The sequence below is a fragment of the Protomyctophum parallelum genome (genome assembly GCF_964188405.1).
Source record: "Protomyctophum parallelum genome assembly, chromosome: 11".
NCBI classification, from domain to species: domain Eukaryota; kingdom Metazoa; phylum Chordata; class Actinopteri; order Myctophiformes; family Myctophidae; genus Protomyctophum; species Protomyctophum parallelum.
This window is the reverse complement of record NC_139707.1, coordinates 40,928,381-40,944,783: the sequence shown is the minus strand read 5'-3', so window position 1 is coordinate 40,944,783 and position 16,403 is coordinate 40,928,381. Positions and strand designations below refer to the sequence as shown.

Sequence of the window (16,403 nt, the reverse complement as noted above, 5' to 3'; positions counted from 1 at the left end):
AGGAAAAATGGTAATAACATCCCCATGCAATATGAATAATGAATGAACTCATATCATTTCATAAATCGGAAGGGATGTACAACATATGGCAACAATCAAGCATATTCTCGCCTCTAGACTTGCCCATCAAATAAAAGGAGCTTTTTTTTTTTTATACGGTTGCTGCTTTCGTTGTATAGTGCTAGCCTGCAGCATGCTATGGGAACACTGAGCACTGTGTACTGTACCGTCACAGAGGTGTATTCTACAGTGCACACAGGGGGAGTCTCACACTGACATTGTGCCGCGTGCAGGTCTATCCTGAAGTGAACCATGTGTACACAGCTTTAGGTCCTCTGTGATGTTGCAGGTTCCTGTCAGTCCGCCATAGTGTCATGTTGCGAAGCTATACCCGACCCACTGCGTTTGTTCCACGACGTCACAGTGACTGTATGGAGTACCGCATGCAGGCCCACATGCATGGCCCCTGGAGTCGGTACTACTGAGGAGCAAACGCGCAGTCATTCATAAACTCACATGCAGTGCGCAATCACTGCTCGGACTAGAATGGAGTTAAACTGATTCTTGAATATACTGACATCTTGCTCTGTGATTTTGAAAGCATTTTGATTGTCTCATGTTTTCACCGATCCAGATTTTGTGTCCCAACGAGGTCTTTGAAATCCGCGTTGATTAGATTTGCTTTGAAAGGTAAACTGAACTGAGTGTATTTATTAAAAATCTAATTATGCCCATAACCCTTCACGCAACACAGACCCCAACCGCCAGCAAATGACTGGTGCCCAAGATGGTGATTCTTGTCTTTTTAGGTCTGGCTGGACCTGCTCATTAATTCAGTTAAATGAAGTGAGAAGGGGGGAATCTGAGTGAACCCAACAGGAAAAAAAAACCCTTAGAACCATTTCCTGTGATTTGACTAATGCACAGAGAAGCCAGCAGCCCAAGTCAATTCACCCTTCGTCGAGTCCCGCCCGTGGTTGTGCCCCTCTTCGCACCCATTGGTTGCTGTTTCGTGGTTGGACAAAAATCATTTCTCTCCATCCACTACCATTGAAATAACGTGTTTTTCAGTTGCTTCGTATTGATATTCTGTGCGCTCAATTCTTATTTTAAACTTTGTGTCAGTAAAAAAGGAACATTACAGGTGCGCCATGGTGCCTGGGCATATGTTTGTTTTTAGTTTTTTCCAAAAATGATGTTTATGCCTATTCAACATAAACAAGGCTAAACCAGGGCGGAAAAAACAAGGCAGAAAGAGCAAACAAACTCCATCACAAGAAAGAAGAGAAATTAAATAGAATAACAGGTCAGATATAAACAGGATATACATGATTGAAGAATAGCTATGGAATGAACAGTTAATAACATATGTACATAAGGTGCATGTTTATTTTTTTTAACTCTCTCTCCTTATTCTTTTGCTCTATCCATTGCTGGGTCAGTGAGCTGGTGGCGGGCTGGGTCAGTCTGGTTTCTTCGGGCTGTGAAGGCTTAATGCCTCCTGACACCCTCGGCTTCATCAGTCCTGGCTGCATCATTTCAGTAATGCAGGAGCCATCAGGCCCACGGATCGTGTGAGGGTTTTCATCTGGAAAACAGAAGAAATACTAATTACTGGTGTTGCTCTGATATTCTTTTGTATAATGTGGCGCATTATGCATTTTAGGCGATATTGGTATAGGGAGTCAGTCAACGTCAATACTGTGGATCCATTAAGATTAAGAACACGTTAATACTGCATTTAACCATATACTTTGATGACCAGAGTCCCCAGGGGTCTGAACCTGCCCCCTATTTTCCCTTTAATTCAAATCTCTCCGACGAAAACTGTGTTGCGTAACTTGTGTTATAAGAGCTTGTAAATCTGCAATTTAGTTGCAGAATAGTCACCCGTTTCCACTGAATGTTCACCTATCATGACATGCCTCTAGGGAGGGGGACGCTAGAGTTCCATGCAGTGTTGTTTTTGGCAGCAAATTTCTATTTTAGTTTTAGTCATAGTCTCTTGAATAGTTTTCACTTAGTTTTAGTCACATTTTAGTCACCTGGAATGTTCTAGTGTTTAGTCGACTAAATGTCATACGATTTTAGTCGACATTTAGTCGACTAAAATGTGTTTTGACAGGCCTTGATGTCATTGTAATGACATATTTTACACTTTGGTTGCATGCTGAAAATAGCAGATACGACGCGTTGTGAGATTGTATATCTGCTATTTTCATCATGCAACCCAGCATAAAACTGGATCTCTTGTCCACTATAGTCCCTTCCTAACATTTTAGTCTAGTTTTTATTTGTTGACGAAATTGTCAGTATATTTAGTCTTATAGTTTTAGTCATCATAGATTCGTTTTTATTTCGTTTTTATTTAGTTTTAGTCAGTGAAAAAAGGTAGTCGACGAACATTTTTCGTCTTTGTTTTAGTCGACGAAAACAACACTGGTTCCATGTGGTTAAGTTATATTCTTCGGCCTCTCTAACTGGTGCTCTGGCCATCTGAAACTAAGCTACTCTTCCATTATGAGCACCCGTCTGAATTGTTGCTTAACCTGCGCAGTGACCCTGCCACACACCATCATCCTCTACCCACGTCCGCCAAAGCACCGTTCCCCTTTGGGGCAAATGATTCTCCGGGCATCAACCTGGCCTGCAGAATCAAGAAGGGAATCCCACAAATGCTGTTAATCAATTAAGCCCTTCTGTATATGGCGAATAGGGGGAAAAAAAAGACGATCTGCAAGCTCACGACGCGCCACAAATAACGCGAGGTTTTGAATATAATTACTTTTTTAAATGTCTGAAAGATCTTGACCTATAATGACATGCACAAATAGGGACACCACGTTGGAAGTGTTTAAATGAAAGGGGGTAACAAAAAAAGCCAGCACCCAGTGCTTACTCATCTGTTAAAAGCGGGACTGATCTGGAAAGTTAGTATGGGAGGCTTTTTGACGGTGCCCTGCTGCTCCGTCAGTGCAGCACATGCTGCAGGCACTGGCATCCCCTATTGCCTTCCGGGTCATTGGCCAGCCTCAGCGGGAGGCCGGGCTTCTAGCCCCATGACACGTCCCTGGTTCACAGCTGGATCCCTAACAAGGTATCATAGTAAATGAGTCGGTAAAACATCAGTGGTTTGAAGAGCGTGAAGAATTGTCATGATATCATTTGTAAATCCTGATCTGGACTGCCGGTGGTACGGGAAAAAGGGGGGGGGGGAGGGCGCAAGATAAATATAGGGCTGGTTATGAGGAGTTCCTCTTCACCATCGCCACCTGTCTCATGCAGCCACCCCCCACCCTAACACCCCCAACCCCATAACTGACCCCTGAAGGCGGAGATCCGAATTAATCTAAGGAGGCAATAATTAAACATCTCATGCTTCTCGGCCGTGGGGCTTTATACTGTGTACGTGTTGCAACCTTAACATAATGTATTTGTGACGTGCTGTGGTCTTTGCTAAATACGACTCGCGGGCAGTCACGATGTGCCTGTCCTGTTGAACCACAGTAATGGGAGGTGATGTCGAAGATTAGGTTAGTCACTGCAGGGCGGGGTTGTCCCAGCAGTCGATTTAGGCCCCACGTCAGATTGAGCAAGTCAATAGGGTTTTTTTTCTTTCTTTCTTTCTTTCTTTCTTTCACTCTTTCAATCTTTTTTTTCTTTCACACTCTTTCTTTCACTCTCACATTTTGTTGCACATGTCTATTTGAAAAGTAGGCTACGTACATTCGTACAGTATATGTCTATGACCATTCTTTCTATAAAGTCTAATGAAACTCCTAGTATCCTAGTGTATTTGGGAACTACAGGGCACCACATTGCATATCACTTCTTTGCATACATTCATCACATTCAGAAAAGAAAAGAAGAGCTGTGGTATAAAACATATATATATATAAACTAGAACATGAATTCGTTAACACACGGCCTGTGTGAACTGTAGGTTGGATGGATGCAAAGAATGGACAAACAGTTGATGTTTGTCCCTCTAAAAAAACCACAATGGAGACCTTGGATCTAAATGTCATGGTTTCATAACGGATCCACTGACATTTGTGTGATGGGATTTAGCCATGGGTTAACGTGGCCAACACTGGCACACTGCCTTGATGTCCATCTCACCCGGGCTGTGAAGTCTATCTCGCCATTTTTGGGCAACCCCGCCCCTCTCAACCCCCACCCTGTAGAACTGTCTTTCAAAAGGGATGAATTGGATTGTATTATGCCTGTGCAGCCTGTATATATAATGAATTAATTCATCAGGAAAGACTGTTTGATATATAGGTTTGTTTTAAATAATGTGAATGTGCCCCAGGAGCTGTTTTAGATCATTCTGCCTTTAGTTTATTTTTCTCCTTTTCTTCTTTTGGATCGGGGGTTAGAGGTGCGTGCGTGTGTTTGTGTGTGTGTGTGTGTGTGTGTGTGTGTGTGTGTGTGTGTGTGTGTGTGTGTGTGTGTGTGTGTGTGTGTGTGTGTGCACATGCGTGCGTGTGCGTGCGTGCATGGTGGGGGTGGTGGGCAGGCGATCAGCATTACAATCAGAGCCATGTAAATCAAATCAATTATACCGTTTTTCAGATAAAATATTGGTAAATCAAAACACATTTTCCAAAAGTCACAGTATAATGAGAAATTCAAATTGGAAACAGAGCCCATTTGTTTATTATAAATGCCAGGGTGAGTTGGTGACTTGCCATCCATAAATTGTGTTATTCTTTTCATATTCTGTTTTATCTCTGACTCCCAGCTCTGGCACTAGTTCAAAAATTTTAATGAACCCGCACATCTGAGGCGTCAAGCCCCGGCGACACATTGTCCATTTGGATCAGGGAGAGAGTAACGTGGGGGAGACGAAGACGACCACTGTTTGCCTTTGACATCATATTTTTATATGTCTGTCACCTCACAGGGTGGTCATTAGAAAATTGCAGCATTTTACAACATGAAAGCACATCTTCAATAAATACTAATATTTATAAATAACTATACCTATACCAACCGTGTGTGTGTGTGTGTGTGTGTGTGTGTGCGTGCGCGCGCGTGTGTATGTGTGTGCATGCGCGCGGCATGGCTGACTGGAATCGAAAAATAAATTTCTGTGCTTTATGTGGCCACAGAGAACCCTCCTGCTCTGATGCGACCTGGTGTCGGCTGCTTCCGTGGGCTCAGAGGTTCCTAGGGGAGACCAGAATGGAAGTTGAGCATCTCGCTGTGCAGCAAAGAAAGTGTGCCAAATGCTATCAAAACTGGATTAGTAGACGACAATTGTGTGCGATGAACAGAAGGGGGAGGGAAAGAGGTAGTTTCCAAGAAACCCACGGATGGAATTTTCCAACTGCATGGGCCTTTATTTTCTTTCCACATATACTGTAGGACCAAATGGGTACAAAAGTCCTATTTATCTGGAAAACATGATTGAAAAGAGCAAATATTTAGGCCTAATTTCTTTCTGACCAATTAATATAAAACTGTCTTTGACATGTGTTATATAAATAGCCCTACTTTATTACATGACCAATATGAAACTGTTTATAGCCTATATGCATTACAAGGTCGTGTTCTAATCTAAGTACTGCAGGTACAGTATATATTCCAAAGGGTGTAAGCATGAGAAACCCTTATGTTTCAGTCATGTGTTGATTGAAGTATGCTTTTGTAAGCTTGTCATGTGGTTTCACCTACTGTATATGGGGAAGGGCAAAAGAAAAAGTCTAGTATTAACACTATAGGCCTATATCTGACACAAATGCCCCAGAAAGCGACTCATGAGGAATCCCATCATTATTATTATATAGTCATTTCAATTCCCAGCAGATAATACTTCTATCAATACACAGCTGCTGTTTAGGCCCCGAATTGATGCTCCTCTTTGTATATAATAGGATAGTTGGATAAGCCATTTTCAATGCAGGTCATCGATTGAGTTTACATTTCTGACAATGGTGTCATATACTGTAGTATAAGATCGTTTTTTTTCCTCATTTAATTATTTATTTGTCATGCACTTCCACCACAGTCAGTGGTGTGCACTATATGTATAGTCAAAAAACTATTCCATCAGGAACATCAGGAAAGAGATCAGATTACGCAATATTTAATCTCAGAAGTATACGACCAACAAAATTTGTTTTAGCTCCATATACCTCCTTGATAAAGTACAGTAAGATGAGCAGCAATGCACACGTGTATAGTCCAATGGCCTCTGAATGCTGGCATTTGGAGCGAATCCCCTGCTGACTTAATCATGGAAAATATTGCGTGTCATTTGTGCCACCACACTTGGACCTGCATGGCGGACGGTAGTGGTAGTAATTCACCACTGCTGTGAGATAGGACACCTGGGGCGCTGGGCCGTGCTGGTACTCTAATCTCTCTCTCTCTCTCTCTCTCCCTCCCCCTCCCCCTCCAATATCTCTCTCTCTCTCTCTCTCTCTCTCTCTCTCTCTCTCGCTGTCTCTCTCCTTTTCTTGCCTGAATGCTCTCCTTTCTGTCTTTATTTTACTGTAATGAGCAGAAGGGCACTACACTGCTCACGAGGAAAGGTTATTGTAGTGATAATTCATGCACCTTCAGGTCTTTAATGCACTTGAGATAACCGGGGCCTTGATTTTGTATTTGGGGAGATGTTTTACATTTTAAAACCCATTCATAATCACTAATGCCATGGTCATTAGTGATCTGCTGTCACTTAAACTGTTGTCCACTGAATGCTTATTTACCTCCATAGGTGAATTATAAGCATTCAGTGGACAACACAGCCCTCCATAATGGTTCCTAACACACAAGATGCTGCATCAATAGATAATACGGAAGGAAGGGAGGGAGGGAGGAAGGCAAAAAAATAAAATAAAAAGATTAACGCACGATATGAACTGAACTATATAGTGTCCTTATTCTGGGGATGAACATTTGGCAAAAATTGATGATACAATAGAATATACAAGCTTACAAGTTTGTAAATTTGTACATACTGTTTATATGGAAAGGTGTAGAACAAGTAGAGTGACCTAGGTTCAAAATATAGACTAATTTGAATAATTTCATGATGAAAAAATATTTATATAACATTAGTTCTGGCACAATTAAAGAAACTTAATACAATTGAATAACTAAACTTATGCTAAGATTTGACTTCGCAATAGTGTCAGTTGTCTTGTAGCCTCGGAAACCCAGACGTTTTTTATTAGTTGTCTTGTGGCTGCTGGCTGCATGGTACAGAAGTATACCAGCGGTGGACAGTAGGCTAATGATTGAAGTACAATTAGGCTACTTGAATGCTGTTCTTAAGTTGGTCTATATTTTTGGATCTGTACATTACTTTTTCAGTGATGTAGCCTACTTTTGACTCTAGGAAGCGAAAAGGTAGCTTACATTATGAATTAACCACTTACAAACCCAATTTCAATTATAGTGAAATTAAGTGAATACTGAATATTGCCATTTGTACTTTTGAATATTTTGTTAAAGCATTATATCCTATTTTTAATTTTATTTATTTGAATACCGGTTGCCTATTTAGTACTTAACTCAAGTACCAATTTGAAAATGTGACAGAGCAACTTGGAATTGAGTAATATTTAACTAGAGTATATACTTTGACTCAAGTACTGTCTTGAGTTGAGCAGGTTATTTTGTCCACCACAGAGGCACAGAACACTATTGTATTTACTATTTACCATGCCATGTGCTAGACATTTGTATGTCCGTCCCTCGCTATGTTGGCAGCCTATCAACGAGCTCGGAGTGCACTCCACTAACATATTTTCAGCCAATCGCGGCTTCCGTCATGTGAGCGTCAGAAAAAAAACATGGCGCAGCACATCAGCCGAGTTGTCAGCCGACTTGCAGTGAAGTAAGTCACGCTCTATTTTCACATTTTGGTCTTGACGTAGTCTTTTTTTTTGTGTGTCCTGGAGTTGCACTTTGACATCATATTGTATATGCATCGTGGAGCATCTCAAAATGACTGTAGCAAGTATGCATTGCCGCTAATCCCAGGTCTTTCAGATATGACAATAAAGCCGGGATCTGCGACATTGTGACATTGTACATGCAGGGCTTATTATATCGCAATGTATTATATGACATTGATATGACGTATGTGCCGGAAAAGCGTTCACCTGGCTGCATCATAGCCGTTACCTAGATAATTAGCATTTTATTTAGCCAATAAAATGTCGTGTTCTTAAAATATTGTATTTGAAGCTGCTTGGCATTTGTTAGTTACGCCTGACTACAGATTTATTTTGTGAACACTAGCTACATTTACCTTATAACAATGGTTGGTGATGCAGCCTCGATGTGTGAGGAGTGCGCCCATTCTCGCATGCACACAAAATATATATGTTCACTAATGTCTAGTGTGTGGGGGTGTGCCCTAAATTATATGCTGGTGCACCTGTGAAAAAATTAGGCGCACCAGTGCATCCAACTAAAATGTTTGTCTTGAGTCCCGGGGAACAACATTTACATTCCATTCTATAGCTCCGTTTGGAACCTCTATATCAATTCCATTCATGAAAGCCAACATCAGAGAATTGGAGCTGGCAACTTTTCAAGTCCATTCCTTTAGCTTTTAGCTGCCACTACCCCCATTATGGTAAGTAATAGCTTCTTATAATTGAGGTCTAATTGACGCATAGGCAATTGATAAATACATTGTCACTTTTTGGTAAAGATTGTATAGGCTACAATCCTACTGTATACATTCTATAGATTGGAGTTTCACGTAGGCAAGATTGTTTTAGCTATTATGTTCTGTTAGAATGACGAGGTAAGCCAGGTTATACAGTCATGCCAAAACAAAAGTCTGCCCAAATCAGCATGCCAATAATTGACATTGATATCCAATGTGTTGCTTTTGTTAAAGAAAATATATAAATGAGGAGATAAAACCACCTGTAGTGGATTGCAATCAACATTTAGTCCTAGGTACAGTATGAGTAAAGTACTAATTAGGCCTACCTTGTAGACAGTCTGTACCTGCAAATATACTAGAAGTTTGACCTGTCTGTTGCAGGTCTCATGTCTAAGGCCCAAACCGCACCAATGCAACTAGTCACAAGTTCTTGCAACAAAATGAGGACACTGGTGCAACTCCTTGCAACTGTTATCTAGTTCGTTGCCGTCCGACCTTCCTATCTTGTGTTATTATAGAAAACATAATTATGTTCCCCAATGCACAGAGGGTGAAGTTGTGACTGTTGTGTTGTTGTTTTTTTCTCTGTGAATGTCGTGTGTCCGAGACACACAGACAAACGAACGACGGCAGACATGCATGTTTGGCCACTGACTGTGTTGTTTCCGTGTTGTTCCGTATTGTTGTTTTTTCTCGGTGTTGTTGCTTTCCCTTGTTCGATGCAATACAGGAAAGGGCGCTTTTAGTTTAACTTCCAACACGGAGCGACTAGCTTGAAAGACACCTTTCCTTTTTTGGCATCTAGGCATCTCCCGGTCGGAGCCGCCTAGAGGAACTAGACGCAACTGCAGCAGATGAGCCTGATTAATTAGAGGGACAGAGAGAGAGAGGAGTGTGTGTGTGTCTTCTTCTTCTTCGTTGTGTGTGTCAATTGACCTATAACTGCTGTGGTCCAATCACAGCTAAGCATAACATGGGTTAGACAAACCTCTCCACCAATAGTTTTCCTATATGATAAAACATTGTTTTAAAAAAGAAATGCCACGCACAATCGCACATATTTTTCCAGTGCATATGGCAAGCCTTGTTGATGGATTTGGAAGAGATTTTGAAGGTCTGGTTCCAAAAATGAACCAGTATTTAATGTGTAAAATCCACAATATTTACATTGGAATGAATTAGCCCGGCTGGAAAGTGTCCAAGTGGGAGTTTCTAAGTGGGAGAGGGCGGGGCTTGGCTAAAGGTGAATTGAATAAAGCTGCAGACCATCAGTAATCAGCAGATGGAGAGAGATGCGTTAGCACTCCTGTATACCACAATTGAAGGGGTTCTCGCCCAGGCGTTTCCTTTTGTTTTGAAAGGAAAATGCACGTGGCCTCCGAGGCTATGGAGCGACATACTGCTGCTTGTAGGAAAGCCCTGCTGTGATTGGCCAGTAGTCGTACACCCCCCACCCAGCTTGGTCAAAGACACAGAGGTGACATGAGTGACATCACGACCAGAAAGCACAGGCATGACGGGCACTTCCGCATACTCTGCATACTGTGGTCTCTGTCTATGACTTGTCGACCTGAACTGGCGGACAAAATCGTGTGCTCCATGGCGGACAACATTGTGTGCTCCAGAGGACACAAAATTATGGGTGTGGAATTATCACATGTAATAATAAATAAATATAAATTCCCTGGTGAGCTTTCCAACTGGTCCCAGAATTGTCTCCCTGTTGCAGTACAGTACTGTGTCGCTTTTGGGCTCGTTTTTATGTAGTAAGTCAATATTGTAACTAAGTTACAGGTTGCTGTGTTTGCGGCTGGTTTCTAACGTGTAGTTGCTTGAGCTTTCTTAGTTTCTTCCAAATGTTGTTTAAACCAGTGGTTCTCAAACATTTTCTTGTCGAGGACCCCCAGATTATTCTGTATTTTTCTGTGCATTCCCATCCCCAAAACGATTTGTGCCAGGGGCAGGGACTCCCATCCAAGATTTGTGTTTTAAATCTGCGATTTTCAATTAGCTGTGTGTGCTGACTGTGCTCATGTGGCCTATAGTGTCTTCTTTTGGGCTTGTTTTCATAGACATGACCACTTGTTTTCTCTTGCAAAATCTGGCAACACTGGTGTCACATTCATTTGTGGGATTCAATCCAAAAGTATGGAGATTGGAGACTTAAACTGTCTTTTGTAGTTCCTAGTCCAATTCTAGTTCCTAGTCCTTATCATTGCAATAACCACCACCACACAGTTAGAGCCTATCAACATTAGGGGAATAATTTCCTGAATCTACATTTTTGTCTTTAGTTTCTTTACTAGATCAAATGTGGCGCATAGTTATTGTTGAAGTGTCTTGCAAGTGTGTGTGTGTGTGTGTGTGTGTGTGAGAATGGGTGAATGTAATGCACAATCTTTTTTCGATTTTTGAGCGGTGCCTCGCCTCCATCACGCAGCAACGTGTGTTCCTACAGTATACGTACGTGTCTCTGTGTCCAGCGAGCACGGACAGCTGCAACACCTAAAGTGGCCAGTAGAGTACAGCACAGAGTACACTACTCTACAAGCCCTGGGCACGGTTCCTGGTGGTCTGGATGTTCCGGGGACCCCCACACGGACGCCCGGGGACCTCTATGCGATTACTCTGTCATTTCTCAACCGTTTCGGACACGGGAAGGCTCGCCAGAACCGTGCCGGCCCCCTGGGCGCGTTCCTGGGGGTCTGGATCAGAGCATGTGAGCGGAGCGGCCGATAATTCCGCTCTTCGCTCTCGACGGCTTTTGTTACGCTCGCTCTTCGCTCACGTTCATCTTCCCCTTGCCGCTCCCCGCTCGCTCAGCGCTCACCTTCATTTACACACGGAGCATTCCCCGCTCCGTGCTCGCTCCGAGGCTCCACTCAGATGCCCGCTCCGCTCAGCACAGATGCCCGCTCCGATCAGCACAGATGCCCGCTCCGCTCAGCAGAAAGAAATGACGGGGGGGAAAAATAAAATGCTGTTTTCCTGAAATTGGCTAATTAAACCTGAAGGCCTTCGTTTCAGCAACATGCAGTCTTTTTTGGAGCATGATGTAAATTAGCTTGATTTCGTTATTTAAAATATCATAGAATAATTAAAACAGACCCAGTTCAAATGTATCAACCGAAGTATGGTATTTATTTTAATGTACCACTGTGAGCACCATGCCGCAACCAAGTTCAACGCCAGTGACAGAAGCAGAACCACAATAAAAAAAAACGATAATTATGCACAGCGGCTCGGAGCGGAGGACAGTTCTCGCTCGGAGCGGCTCGGAGCGGCTCGGAGCGGAGGACAGTTCTCGCTCCGGAAGTCAATCTGACCCATTTAAAAACCCGTTCTGCGCTCACGTCAAAATCCCCCCGCTCCGCTCCTCGCTCGCTTTGCTTTGTACTTTGTATACAGAACAGTTCGTGGTCCAGTCAAGATAGGCATGGCCTAGAAAGGGTTGTTATCACACACGAGTGATTCCTGGTAATACTTAGGTTACAGACGCAATCGTGTTCAGTCGGGGGCACAAGTGCAAGACTGTCAACGTGCATTTTATTTATGTGCATCATATGCTCTACTTTTTTGATAACTTCATGAATCGCACTTGTCCTGGCTTTCTATATACGTAAAACGTCTCACTCACAACAGTCTGTTTTGAATTTAGATGGGGCACGACACGGATTTGTCCAATTGGCTTCACAAGTTTGCAGGATTGGTTTGTTTTGAACAAATGCCTCAAATCATGAATGCAGCGTGTAATTTACGTGATTTATTTTTGCATTCCCACTAAGCCGAGGACGAAATGCCACTTGAAAATGTTCAAATCAGCCTCATGCTATAACAGGCCGCCGAGGCCGGTTCACATTTTTACCTATAACTCCACCGATCTGCATGAAACATTGCATGCACACTCCCTAGAGGCCAATGAAAATCCTTTGACCTGCAATTTTATAGCGCCACCAGAAGGCTGACTTTTGTAAATCACAATTTTTGATATTACTCCTTTAGATTCTGTCCAAAGATCCTGCAAATCGGTACACAGTCTGATCATGAATTTGAATGCCCAATTGCCATCAAAGGCTTAAGCAGAAATGGCACCCTTTCCACATTGGCCTATTATAGCGCCACAATAACCTTCCTGACCTGGCAGAGACCTGTGCTCCGAGGAGCACTTTTTCTAGTTGGTTCTGGTTGTGCGTTTTGACAGGTCACTAGTTTTGGTGTAACTCTGGCTACTGCCAGCGGTCCTGTTTTGTTGACAGAGACGAGCTTAATTTACGTGGATTCACTGGATCATATCAACATTGATGATTAAAACAGTAGCCACGGCTGGAGTTGATTGTTTTGTCACGCTTTGTAAACAATAAGCCATGTGAGTGGAATCTGATCTCCTTTTTAACGGTGGCTCAAATAAGTCAGTCCCTTTTTGATTGCTCGATTTGCATAGTTCATCGTCTTGTTTGAACAAGACACGTTGCTGTCATACATGTGTGACGTGTTGTAATAAATACACAACATGCACTACCACAATGTTTGCGACAAGTCGCTTAAAGGAGAATTCCATGCTAGAAGGCTTTATTGCCTTTATTTGTAGTTGTTACGTCCCCACCAAAGAGGTCCAGGTGTTATTTTGTGCAAAAGCGCATTATTGGCCATTTCCTCTACCAATGAATTGCATTGAATTGTATTGAATTGAATGGGGCTATGGGGTGTTATTCTAATTCGCTTAGTTCCATCGCTCAAAAATCAATATGTTTTGTATATATCCTCTTTTCATAATGTATTGTAAATAGTATCCCAAGTGGCACACTTTACTACTTATTTCGATGGAAATAAGCAAATTAGCACAAAAACCCAACCCCCATTGAGGGCTTATGGTAGGGGAAATAGCCAATAATGCACTTTTGTACAAAATAACACCTGGACCTCTTTGTTGGGGATGTAACAACTACAAATAAAGGTAAGAAAGCCTTCTAGCATGGAATTCTCCTTTAAAGAACTCTTCACGCAGTGCTATGTGATGTTGATTCCCAAGCCCGGTGCAAGGCTTTATTTGTAAACGATAAACATAATAATCACGGTATCATATTGATAATACTAATGCTGTACAAGAAGGATTTATCACTGTCGGTATGCATAGACATGACACTGTCGGCATAGCCATAGGTTGCTGTTGTAGGATACTTGGGCACATCCCAAAATGCTGAGTACCGGTTGAGACGGTTCCCATAAAATCATAACCGAATTTAAGCTTGTGCTTCGGATAGGACTGCGTAAACGAAAAATTTACCCAAATCTACTCGAGTCTCCTATCCGTCTGCTATAGAAGCTGCCTCCTCAAATGCCAACACATCAAACTGGCCTTGTAGGTGATATTCTATGCATGTAAAATGTTTTTCATTGAATATCTTACGCCAACATTGTTTCTTCTTGTTAAGCACTTGTGTTTTTATCGGAGAAGATTATAAAGATTGATACTGTAATGTATGGCTGATCTCTTCCACACTGCACACAACGGAGAGAGGGAGTGTGGAAGAGCAGAAACAGAAGAACAGAAAGGGAGACATGCCCACATAAACAACATTTATAACATAAGTTGGTATAACGTGCATGCATACGTGCACACAGCTGGCCACATGACCAAACATGTTAAACTGACTAATGATTACAGTAGTTTACCATTCATATGTTGCATCCAGGTTTCCAAGTTTCCCCAACACCTATATGTTATACCTTTCAACCCGGGAACACCTCTGTGTGTAGTTGTTGCTATACAGTATAGCAACATTAATTACAAATTACAAAGAGAACTTGGTCTAAACGAGTTAACACCCAACAAAATATCTTCAAGTGCCACTTTCCTGGTGAGAAACTCATGTAGACCGTATTTCCATCAGTCAACACATAAAAGCACCATGCTCGACTACTTTATATTTTGTCTTAGAGAGACACAAAGTGTGTAGGGAATTTAAAATATGGACAAAGAATATGACTACTACACAATAACGTAATGGATGTAGATCCATATGTATTTAGCTGAGCCTTATCCAACACCACATAACTTCCTTCACGATCGTTATCACTATCCTTAGATTAATATTAGGATTCATATTTGACTGCTGGCCAGATATTAGCAGATTTTGAGGTGCAGACAGTGTGTGCATGGTAATGGTAACATGCAGCCCTGTCTCTGGTGGCTGGGACCAGTAGAGGAATGCGTGTGCTGGTTTTATGAACAGCCTAGAGCCCATAGCGTTGGCGGCAGACTGCTCTTTGTCACAAACACCCTCGTGTCAGAGATGCAACAGCATCCTGGAGGAAACATTGGCCGCCGCTATGAAGTCGACAAGTGATGAAAGTAGCCTAGAGGTTGTCAATTAGGAAGCCGAGGCCTGGACCTCATAACCTAATGAGCAGTTTCCCCTCTCTCAAGGCCTGCCAGGGCTTTATAGCACAGCTTATAAAAACCCTGAGTGTAATGCACCCCTATAACGTTTTCAATTAAGAGAAGGGGGCATAAAGCAGTGCAGACACTTGGCGATCGTGTTTTAGAATGTTTCTAAAGTGGTGTTTTGCATACATTGAGAAGTGCATTTTTGATTGCCCCAGTTGCTTAAATGTGACGGCTACTGTGCATAATTTTATTTTCATGGCACCTCATGCTGCTTTTTAAGCACTAAATACTTCCTGTTGTCTGACTAAGCCTAAAGGATGGTCATGTGGATGTGCAGCCTGACATTTAAAACCGACCTGTCAGTCAGTCAAGTCACGGCAACTACACACTTCATGTTGTCTTTTGTGCAAACATTGCGATACAATTGTGATTTATTCTACATTCCTCAATAAGTGACGATAATAATAATAATAATAATGGCAATTTATTATTATTATTTATTGTTGCCGTTGACCTGTGGCCTAATATTAGCGGGAAGTAGAAACACATGCTTGCAGTTTGGAAACGAAATTACAAATATTTCAAGTAGGCTTATACTTAACAGCAAATGCTCAAAATTTGTTTATTGTAAACGCAATCCGTTTTTTTCCCCCCTCTGCCTAGTGCCCTAAAGCTTATTTGCAATGCTAATAGAAAAGCAGAGATGATTCCACAGGCTCAAAGCAGATCCCCTCTTCTCCTCATGGTGTCTTGTGGGCTTGAGCTGACTTTGGCTTCCGGTAGATAAATAAATGGCTGTTGAATAAACACCAGTGTGTTGACACCTCATTTCCTCATTGATTGGTTGTGTGAAGCCGGGCCAGAGGTGTGTGGCCATAATCCAATCAAGCAAGAAAACAACCTAGGTGACTGTGTAACCAAATACTGTATCCCAGGCAGGGCATGCAGGCTGGGGCCAAGTAGAGCTGGGTCCCACGTAAGGCCTTTCTTGCACCGTCTTAATGACTTTATCTAATCTGTTTACTGCCCACATGCTTGGCCACCGCCTGGTCGAGACCGACGTGTCCAGCAGGGTTTGATTGATGCCGTTGAAAACTAAGTGAACCCTTTTTTTAAAAGCCCATCTCCCTCTTTTTCCCCTTGTAAAATATATTAGTCGTTCAGCCTCTAACTCGAGCAGGAAATCATTTATTTTGTCTAGTTGGATTTAACAGTGCTGGCAAGAAAGCACGATGGGGCTTAGAAAACTAAACCTATACATCATTGCAGCAGTACGTACGTACTGTACGTACTATGTATGTGTAGGCCAGCACACATAAGAAGGCTTTTTTCCCCCCCCTCTTCTTCGCGTTTTCTTTTTTCTTTTGAGCCAGTACA

At 42.2% G+C, this 16,403-nt stretch overlaps 1 protein-coding gene across 2 annotated transcripts in view; it reads left to right on the top strand.

Moving 5' to 3' along the window:
• The window catches only part of clybl (citrate lyase beta like), a 109,261-nt gene that overhangs the window by 4,795 nt on the left and 88,063 nt on the right, over positions 1 to 16,403 (top strand). Inside the window, exon 1 of one of the 2 annotated variants that reach the window (XM_083776459.1) lies at positions 7,808 to 7,852. The exons of the other annotated variant lie outside the window; for it this stretch is intronic. Coding sequence (XP_083632585.1) covers positions 7,809 to 7,852 — 44 coding nt within the window. The 5' untranslated portion in view covers position 7,808. Of the gene's footprint in view, positions 1 to 7,807; positions 7,853 to 16,403 lie in introns of those variants that run through there. 2 annotated transcript variants of the gene reach the window in all.